At 35.6% G+C, this 11,184-nt stretch overlaps 1 protein-coding gene across 7 annotated transcripts in view; it reads left to right on the top strand.

Moving 5' to 3' along the window:
* LOC108736912 (hemicentin-2) overlaps positions 1-11,184 on the top strand; it is a 465,590-nt gene that overhangs the window by 422,673 nt on the left and 31,733 nt on the right. For 4 of the 7 annotated variants that reach the window (XM_025981202.1, XM_025981203.1, XM_025981199.1 and 1 more), the window contains 2 exons: positions 6,992-7,078; positions 9,961-10,103. In XM_025981202.1, coding sequence (XP_025836987.1) covers positions 6,992-7,078; positions 9,961-10,103 — 230 coding nt within the window. Of the gene's footprint in view, positions 1-6,991; positions 7,079-9,960; positions 10,104-11,184 lie in introns of those variants that run through there. The other 3 variants (XM_025981200.1, XM_025981201.1, XM_025981205.1) reach the window with 2 other exon arrangements.

Here is an 11,184-nt window from a genome sequence, read left to right as displayed (position 1 = left end):
TATGTCTCTGACTAGACCTTCATGCCTGAGAAGGTGTCCTACCAACCTATCTCGCCTATTTTTTATTGACTTCCATAGAGTCCTCTGTTCTCCTATTCCTTCCAATACCTCTTCATTTCTAACCTTTTCTACCCACGTTATCCTTTCTTTTCCACTGCGCCCACTGTTCATGTTTCGCACCTGTACAACGCCGCGCTCCAAACATACACCTTTAACAACCATTTTCGAATTTCTAAATTAACCGTTCGCGAGCATAGAAGTGACTTCTTTTTATTAAAGGCGACACGGCCGTGCGCTATCCTCTTTATATCCTTACTACTCCTTCCATCTTGACTTATCTGACTCCTTAGATATCTAACTTTTCGTCTCCTATCTTTATATTCGCTCTTTCCCTACTTTTTCTTCCCTTGTATACCAGTATTTTAATTTTACTTTTATTTATTTTCATACAGAACTGATCTGTCAGTACCGCTTCCATTTTATTTAAAGCTATCTTTAGGTCCCCCTTGCTAGATGCTAATACTGCTATATCATCTGAATGTTTTGATCTTCTAAGTCGCCTAGAACCAAATGAAAAAGTAAAGCAAAACATGCACGACGCGTTTCTTCACACTTCGCACAGTGTAATGCTGGGCATACACCATCCGTGCGGTCCGAATTCAAACGTTATTGCCATCGTGCCATTTTTAATTATTAATAGTGGTTAATATGAAAATTTATTTTCAATTTTCCATCCACTACAAACCACCTCAGGTTAATGAAGGAAATTTTTTTTTTGCTGTTGTCACAGCCCCGCCGGGAATCGAACCCGAGACGTTTGGCTTTACGCACCAATGTCCTGACTACTAAGTTACGAGAGTTGGCAACAGTAACCACGACAGCAACTAAAATTTTCCCTCATTAACCTGAGATAGTTTGTAGTGAATAGAAAAATGAAAATTAATTTTTACATTAATATTATTGTCATCCTCAACAACGGTTTTTGAGGATAACAATTTTAGGTTTTAAGTTGACTGTAGGACAGCAAGAAGCAATTTTGGATATGAAAATAAAATAAGTTGAATATATTCAAATAAAGTCGTTTCATTTAATATAAATACAGGTTGAAATGAGTATAATTTTGTATTCCAGCTTTCCTTCAGTAGGACTGCTTTGGAGAAAAATATCACAATCGGGTTTAACACTATTTAAATATTAATTTTTTAATGAATAATGCATGAAATTTAAAACAGCTGCACGGACAATAAAAATATTTTTTGAACGAGGTTTTTAGCCCTCTTATTAATTAAAAATTTTGGAAAATAAGGATTAAAATTTTCAATTAAAAATCGACGTATTTAAGGGTAGGTACAGTCGACTCATCGTTAGTTGCGTAGTATCTTAGTATCTATTATTATTAGTGTACAAACTGTTACACATTTGATACGAACTCATTATTTTCGTACAGAAAAAGTAAGGGCATGCTCACATTACATGAGCTATACTTGGAAATGCGTGCCTTACAACCTATATAACGTAAGGCGTAAAAAAACGACCATATGCGTTTTAGATGTTTCTGTTCAGACTGTACGCATGGTGGGTGCTCAACATTATACTTTGCGAAGCGGGCAGAAACGCGTTGTGTCTGTATTGCTTTGTTTTTTAGCTTGTTCCAGTCTATTATAAGCAACTTCGAAGGAGATCAAAACATTCCTTGGATAGTCTGGTATTTGGAGAAATTTTCCAGGCATTCGTTAGCATCCTGATAAAGGTGACAAAATTCTCCAAACAATTTCCGATCTAAATTAATTTCATGCACCCACGTTAATTTCGAGAGTTTTCTTCTATTAACTTCAAATTTTATATTATTTCACCTTGTAAGCACTTTCCTTGTAACCCATGACGAGTTCATTATGTAGTGAATCTAAATTCAGATTCAATCAGTGGCGTAAACGCTGGAGGGCTCGACGGTGAAGTGCACCAAACTCAGAGAGTCGTCGGGCCCTAATTAGCAAAAGTCAAACTGATCCCACCTTCGAAATGTAAATAAAATAGGTTAGGTACAACAAGATTCGAAGAGCTAGTAATCAAGTAGCTTTACACCTTTAAAGTATTTATAAATATTTTATATTTTGACTTGATAAAACCTAAACAGTTCAGTGAGAGTCCCCTTTATTTTGCATCAGGGCCTTTGGTTACGCCTCTGGATTCTGCTGACTTACATTACATGACTCATTTATATTACACTTACCAGTTTCCAAAACACACTACCCCTACTTACTTGCAGTGCTGTAATATAACTGAATAACCGCAATTTTTTAATGGACAGGTATGAAGTTGGGGCATTTCTCGCAAAAGTAATTCATGTTGCGAAAACGTGCGTGAAACAGCCCCAAAGCGCACTGGGGTATATTTAAATTTGGAGTATGTATAATCAATTCCATTCATAAAAACCACGTTCCGGATTCACGCGATTTCGGAATGAAATATATTTCTATTTAACAAAGGACGATCACGATCGGTACGAGTTGAAAATTGCCACGCATGGCGTATGATATAGCGTGTGATATAGCAAGTAGCGTGCATCTAGGATGCTACTTCAAATTGAACCAATGCTAGCAAATGAATGTGCATTAACAGAACGAACGTAGCAAGTAACATGCTAGTTGTATTTGGTTTTGCAGTAGGGATGTATTCAGTGTCTTCTTTTCGACGGTTTTCATTCATATTGAGTAAATTTACTGAATCTATTATCGTATTTCAATGACGTTATGACACTTACTACTGCCACGCTCTGTCTCTCTTCTCTATGTGTTGAAAAAAGTTATGCCACACCACTGTCATGCCAGAATCACGCTTCTGCTGTGTTTTAATGCTACGTTTCTCCGGTGGGCGCTCCCCCTTTTACACGTAATCATGAGGTTTAGACCATTGCTTAGCATTCGGGAGGACGCCGGTTCGATTCCGATTCGGTCTGCTTCGGTCCAAGTTTTTCTGTGGTTTCCTTGGATCACTTAGGTAAATGCTGGGGCAGTCATCGACGTTTATTANCCTTCATGCCTGAGAAGGTGTCCTACCAACCTATCTCGCCTATTTTTTATTGACTTCCATAGAGTCCTCTGTTCTCCTATTCCTTCCAATACCTCTTCATTTCTAACCTTTTCTACTCACGTTATCCTTCCTTACAAGTTGAAAGTTGCCACGCATGGCGTATGATATAGCGTGTGTATAGCAAGTGGCGTGCGTCTAGGATGCTACTTCAAGTTGAACAAATGCTAGCAAATGAATGTGCATTAACAGAACGAACGTAGCAAGTAACATGCTAGTTCTATTTGGTTTTGCAGTAGGGATGAATTCAGTGTCTTCTTTTCGACGGTTTTCATTCATATTGAGTAAATTTACTGAATCTATTATCGTATTTCAATGACATTATGACACTTACTAGTGCCACGCTCTGTCTCTATTCTCTATGCGTTGAAAAAAGTTATGCCACACCACTGTCATGCCAGAATCACGCTTCTGCTGTGTTTTAATGCTACGTTTCTCCGGTGGGCGCTCCCCCTTTTACACGTAATCATGAGGTTTAGACCATTGCTTAGCATTCGGGAGGACGCCGGTTCGATTCCGATTCGGTCTGCTTCGGTCCAAGTTTTTCTGTGGTTTCCTTGGATCACTTAGGTAAATGCTGGGGCAGTCATCGACGTTTATTAATGGACATGCCTTAGCGGTCAGAATTGTGGTACAACAAAAGAGATGGAACGGCGTTTCGGACAATATCCATCTCTCTCACGATAGTGCGTAAGGTGTCATGAGAGAGATGGCACTAGTCGGAAACCATACGCCATCTCCCTCACTTTTCGAGCCAAGAAATTATTACAACGACATACGACTACGACACGTCCATTAATATATGTCTATGGAGGCAGTAATATTCCACAGATAATCTTTTATTCTCTTCTCTTTTCATTTCGTCCGTCTCATCTTTCTGACCCGAATCACCACCAACCCATTCCCACGAAGCCGGTGGGAATGAAACACTCAAAAGTTTTATTTCTTTTATTCTATGGTTCATGCTTTCAAGGGTGACTCGTCAATTGTCGTCACGGATACATTCTTAAAAATTATACCGCACTAACAAGTATGAGGAAGAACGTTTCGGAATGTGACATAAAAATCAGGTACCAAAATTACGTAACTGAAATAATGATCCATTACTAGTCGGTTCACGAATACCAAAATCAAATACGACTATCCTGCATACACTTAAAATTTCTGATATGTGTACATATTCAAGTGCAGTAGAAGACTAACTTGGAAATTAATGAGTTCTTCCCTTATTGGTATCAGCGATCGTCGACATCGATAAATTTCTTCAAAGTCTCAGTATGTACATGAAGATAATCGTTCAACATGAAATGTAATACCCGTGTGAAGTGTCAGACACCTGCATATAATAATAATTTTTTAATGGGGTAGGACCTCGACATGAATAGTATAAAATTTGTTATTAATAAAGATACGGAATATTTAACTATTTGGAATTTTCATAGTCGGCTTAACTACCGACCTTATATGTGATAAAGACGTACTAGCAGTAGTAAGACATAATTTAATTTCATTCTTGGAATAATTGTCCGCCTTATCAAATGAGGAAATTGTATGCCATCCTAGCAACAACTCATCAACCAACGATTTCACAAACGGAAATCTAATTTCGAGTTTTCTCATTCAACTTTATTATTAAAAACAAGTTTAAGGACTTACCATAAACCTACTTCAAGGATGTAGTAGGTATTAAACGTCCCCTCGAGACCCAACTTACTTTTCGTATATCATCTTGGAAGTTTGCAATGTGGCTGGAGGTGACGTTCGAAGCAATACTTCAACCGACAGAAATTATAAGTAAAACCAACAGAAATTTTCGAAAACAAAGATAAATTCCGTAAAGTAGCCTTCTTCATACCATGTATATTGGGATACATTTAAACAATGTTTCCTGATGGCAACTTAAAGCTTACGGGGGATTCTACTTCTAACGTAATGGTCTTATGAATCGTCAGTAATCTTCGTGACTTAGTTCTATAATGTATACACGAGGTGTGTAAATTAAGAAATGAGACTTATTTTTTTTTAAATTTTTTAGTCAAATAAAATTATAATTCAACATTATCACCCGCAAAATAACATCCTTGGAAAGCCATACAGCGGTAGAGACGGTTCTCCTGGAAGTGGATACTGGTTAAAGTCACTTGAATGTCTTCGAATGTGACGAAAAGACATCTCTTGAGGTGAGTTTTCTATCTCGCGAAGAGGAAACAGTCACAAAGGCTCAAGATCGGTGGTTAAGGGGGCCGAAGAGCAACAGTAATGTTTTTATTGACCTTTGATTTGATTCTCAAAAGTGCTGTGTGACAAGGCGCATTGTCGTTTCTCGATCATTCTGATAGTTGACCAACGATATGAACGAACAAGATCCCGAATTTTGACGACAGTTTCATCGGTTTTTGAAGTTGAAGACCATCCACTGCATTATTCATCTTCGATGGGTTCTCTTCCTTACAAAAGTACTTTAAACCACCGAGAAATCTGGCCAAAACATTGTCTCCGTCGACTTGATGTGACTTAAATTCAGCTGCTTCCCGATCATTCTGATAGTTAACCAACGATATGAACGAACAAGATCCCGAATTTTGACGACAGTTTCATCGGTTTTCGAAGTTGAAGACCATCCACTGCGTGTTTCATACTCGGTCGGCTATCTTTTCCTTCCAAAAATGCCTTACACCACTGAGAAATCTGGCTCCTTGACAAAACATTGTCTCCATAGGCCTGATGACGTTGCACTGCGCTCATATCTGAAACAAAACCTGATAGCACACCGTTGCTCGAAATTGAAGTCGCTCATTTTTAGAATTCATTTGCAAATTATGTTTCACGAAAACAATTGCTGCTGACAAACGAATGATTAGTAAATTCAAACTTGTACTGAAGGCGTTTCACATGTAAACCTAATTTTGCATTTTCACTTTTGCCACATCGATCGCTATGTTGCGAATCTCATTACTTAATTTATACACTTTTTATATTGGGATACATAATGCTGCTTTTTTTGGTCAATCATACATATAATCATCAAAAGTAACAAAAGGAAGTAGTGTTGCAAGGGATGGTTTTTACCCTTATGACTAAAAGAATAAGAAAAGTCCAAACATGTCTATTAAATTGTGAAAGAAAGTATAAAAATTTTATCTAATAAATCATTAGACAAATTTATAAATCTCCTGCCAAGTTAGAAACAAGGAAATGACATCTTTATTCTTATGAAGTAGTTGTAGAGAAAAATCTGAAAGAAATGTGAATATAGATATGATTTCCTTTATTAACATTCCTAAGCAATAATTATAACTATTCTTGAACAAATTGTGTTTGTATTTGTCAGAATCAGATAATCTTAAGATTATTTAAATTGCTCTTAGATCAAGCTGTACTAAATCTAGAGGTGGCAATCAAACATCAAAACCAGATTTCCTTAATTATATCAATCAGTTAGCACTTCATGCTTATAAAAATACACATTCGTATTGATTTTTATTTCTATTGATTTTACAGTTTCAAAATTTTCATTATATTGTCCAGTAAACAAATGCTTTACTTTCGTCCTTTTCTTTTTAAATAAAAGAAAATTATTCAAAATTAAATATAAATTTTCAACAAAATTGAATCCTTTAGGAATGAAACTCAGATTCTTTGTAAATAGTCACGAATAAAAATCGATAACTAAAAAAAGAAACATATTGTTGGAATCGATTACCATGAGCATTGTTACCTATATGTTTCGTAAAATTAGTAGATAAAACAAAAATCTCCTTAAAATTAATTAAACGATGCTTGCGATAATACGCAAATATCTAGCCGACCAATTTCTGCTAAACAGTATAAGTTGTAGGCACAACAGCATACCAAAATATTTAAGCTTGTTTTATTTATTTATTTTTATTTGCTTGCATATTAGTTACCACTTTTAAAAAGTTTTCTACGTCATCGCCAACTGATAAAGAACCCCAAACCGTTTCGAGGAAAAGGAAAAAACCAGGAGAAGGTAACACTTTTGTTTTGTGTTTAAAGGTTTCTTGTTCTTTTGATTCTTGTTCAGCCACTTTGAACTGTCGTACTGTTATTGTGTAGAATAATACTGCTTAATTTAATACTTTCAGAAAACAGATAAATATCTAAAATACTTGTAAGCAATACAATGATTGTGTAGATATATATATATAGTTTTGTCTTTTAATATGCGTAACGTTTCTTTGGATCTTCGTCATGTCTGTTAGCAAATGATTCATATGTAGTAATTGGAAGTAAATAATTTTTTTACTTAGAAATATACCTCTAATCACTTCAATGATTTACATTGTTGCGTCGTTTATACAGACAACGGCCGACTTCCGAATCCAAATTTTTAAGAGATAAATACAGTAGCTATGTCAAAAGTTCTTGATCAGTCATCTGTCGAAATCGTCAAACGCGGATCGTAATTTTGGTCATTTTGTATCTAATCAGCATGCCGTATACAGTTTTGACAGATCGTTGGCCAATTCACTTGCTGTCTTTAAACATTTTTTACCGAATAACTACAGTCGGCATGGTGAACGCCATCTGTTGAAATTTACTACTAATTGCGAGTTAATTAATGTTTGACAATATCCTTTAACGATTAAGGATGTCAGCCTGTCAAATTAAGCCTATGGTGTAGCTATCTACGTGATGGAAACAAAATTTTTTAGGCAGACGTGGATCGTCATTTCTATCTATTTGGGTCTCATCAGCAAACTGTAAAAACCGAGCGGCATGGCCTACAGGTTTGGACCATTGCTTAGCATTCGGGAGGATACCGGTTCAATTCTGGGTCCGTCTGCCTCGGTCCAAGTTCTTCTGTGGTTTTCTTGGATCACATAAGCAAATGCTGGGGCAATAATACTCCACAGATAATCTTTCATTTTCTTCTGTCTTCATTTCGTCTGTCTTATTGTTTTCACCCGAACCACCACCCACCTATTCCCACGATTCCTGAAAGGAGGCTGAAGAGGGCCTTCCGCCCTATCTTCCAGCGTACACTGGCCTGCCCGCCCACCAGCATCAGTGGCTGGTGGGAATAAAACATCCATATGTTTATCTCGGCATTCAGTAGGTTTCCTTTCATTCCATGGTTCATGCTTTCAAGGGTGACTCGTCAATTGTCATCACTGATAAATTCTTAAAGATTATGCTGCACTAACTGCACAAGTTACTTCCTTTAGTTTGATGAAGAACGTTTCAGAAAGTAACACAAAAATTAGGTACTAAAGTCAGTTAACTGAAAGTCCCTACCTTCTGGCATAGTCCTGGGGGCAGCCCGCCAACCAGCACTAGTGGTTGGTGGGAATGAAACACTCAAAAGTTTTTTTTTTTTACTGAAGAGCCCCAATCAATTTATTTACTGCCTTTAAACAGCGTTTCCCTAACCATAAGGACCAGTGGATCACCCCTTCCCCCCTGCCTCACGCACCCTTCTTGAACCTCACTTATCACCCTCGCGGACTTCACTTCCTCTCTCTTATTTGTGTTTTCGACATCGTCATATGGAACTTTTGGAATCTTGTCTATGCTCACATTGGCCGTGCTTCCGTGTAGTGGTTTCGCTTTTTGAAAGTTACGCCGACTTAATTCCAGAAAAATGAAAAATATAATTTTGGAAATTCACTATGTGACATTACCAATTGTGAGTTCATTAATGTTTGGCAATAACTTTTTTACGATTAATTTAAAGGCGTAGCAGTCTACGTGATGTGCATTCATATCTAACAGAACAACAGTCTTGATCAGTGATCTGTCGATGTCAATGGGAATCAATGGAAAATTTGTAAATTCCATTCAAACTCATTTGGAATAAGTGGAAAAATAATTGTTTCCATTTACAATAATTCCATTAACATTTACATAGGAAAAATTTCCATTGATTTTCGATAGGAACTAATGTAAAATTTATAAATTCTATTTAAAACCATTCAATATAAATGGAAAAACAATTGCGTACCTAAAACTGGAGAAGATCTAGTTTAAGATGATTGAAACTTATTAAAAAAAAATGGAGAACAACGTTCTGAAGTTAATGTGATTGTCAAAGTTGTAAAAATAATATAGAAGACATTATTTGGAATAATAATTGTCATGTAATTCATATTTTTTTTCGTCGAAAAACCTCATATTTCATCTTAATTAACACGAATGTCAGTTAATTACCACTAACAATTATTGAAGGTAAAAAATAAAGAATTACCACTAGAATTTCCATTGGGTTCAGGAATGGAAGTTCCAATGGAACGCAATGGAAATCTCATTGCGTTCAGCAATGGAAATCCCACTGAGTTCAGGAATGAGATTTCCACTAGTAGAAATTCTATTCATCCCATTGACAATTTTCCATTTATTACCATTAATTATATCAGTGGTAATTAAATGGTATTTTTTTAGTGGAAATGAATGGAAATCTTTCCTACGGGTTACACTCAGATCACCGTTTTGATCTCTTTGGATTTTATCAGTTCGCTGTAGACCATCGACCAATATTAATGGGTTGCTTTTAAACATTGTTTGTACCTTGCAAAATGGTTACTCGTTACACCAGTACCTTTATCCCTTTATAATCGTTTCAATATTCATTTAACAGGCATGACGAAGCATAGGGTTTATATATTAGGCGACATACGATATTCTCAAAAGATGCATTGAATGTTCACTACGTATCGTCCTGAAAATATGTCGTCCTTAAAAATATGGCTTAATATTATTTCCTATAATTGAAAACATCTCCTTTTTGGAGATGATGATTTGCAATAGAATCCATTTGTTCTATTATACATATATTGTCAAGGGTAATTAAATAATTTTGACAGTTCTATACCTGTTTTAATGAATATATTAAATTTATTTCTTCATGTTTAGCACCAAACACTACTATTGGTACCGCAGATAGGAAGAGGAACGGGGGTTCGTCTCGAAATGGTTCGAAGGACCCTCTGACGCTAGCAGAAAAAGAGTTCTATGAAAATTTACCTTTCCACGGCATGCAAAATCCACCAAACAAGGTAGAACGAATTTTGCAAAAATAACGCTTATACCTACCGCATTCTTTTTATGTGCACAGCAATATAATAATTAATTTTTTTACAATAACTATATACATAGATATACAATGGATTATGGAAGCCATTATTATACTTACATATACAATACCTTTAAATATTATTAACAAATAACTTCATTATTATCGTGGCTGGTTTTTACGACCATACTACGTACTTTTTGTGGATAATCAAATTTGCTGTTAAAACAATGAAATAATTAAAGCATTTACCTACTCTTATCAATAAAATAGTAATACGCAATTTTTTTATATACATAAACAAATAGATTAAATAAATTAATTAATTTTGCTGGACAATTGCCTAAATGTGTATATACAAATTAAATACAATGTAGATAATTCGGCCAAATATAAACAAAACACTAGCACTGCGCAGCACTCAAAGGCAACTAAGACCGAGATGAGCATCGTGTTACCTTTGAAAATATCTGCTAGAGGCGAAACGTCGGGAAACAGTTTTAAGAGGCAACGGTCAGGAAGCCCGTAAAAGTATTAAAAACAGATGACTAACAATGACTAAAAGAAAAATTCATGAAACAGAATATATTGAAATATTAACTTACGCTAAAAGCTTTTGGTCGTTATTTTGTTTTTTGTATAGATATATACGATAATTCAAAAAGTAATCAGAAAAGGGTTTTGAAAATCATCATAATTTCATAAAGTATTTGTAAACTGCACCAAACCGTAGTGTATAATATGTTTTATCTTTATTATCTTTTACACCCTCTTCTAACACAGGTGTTAACGTCTCGCTGCCTTTTCCACATATTCTGTATTTTCTTTCCTGTTCTTTCATCCAGTACTTATTTTTATTATGTTCATTTCCCATTCTAAATCTTGCAATTGCCGCTATATCCTTTGCGTCTGTCAAATATTCCGGTAATAAATCCCTTTGTCTTTCAACTCTTTCGCATATTTCGACTTCAGTATAATCCTTAAGTTTTCCCTTCTTGTTATTTCGTAACTCCTTTTTATTTCCGTGTTCCCTATATCCATTCTTTCTCGCTTACACTCCTCTA

Source organism: Agrilus planipennis, unplaced genomic scaffold, assembly GCF_000699045.2.
Source record: "Agrilus planipennis isolate EAB-ADULT unplaced genomic scaffold, Apla_2.0 scaffold9, whole genome shotgun sequence".
NCBI classification, from domain to species: domain Eukaryota; kingdom Metazoa; phylum Arthropoda; class Insecta; order Coleoptera; family Buprestidae; genus Agrilus; species Agrilus planipennis.
The sequence above is the reverse complement of the archived record's forward strand: the minus strand, read 5'-3'. Positions and strand labels throughout refer to the sequence as shown.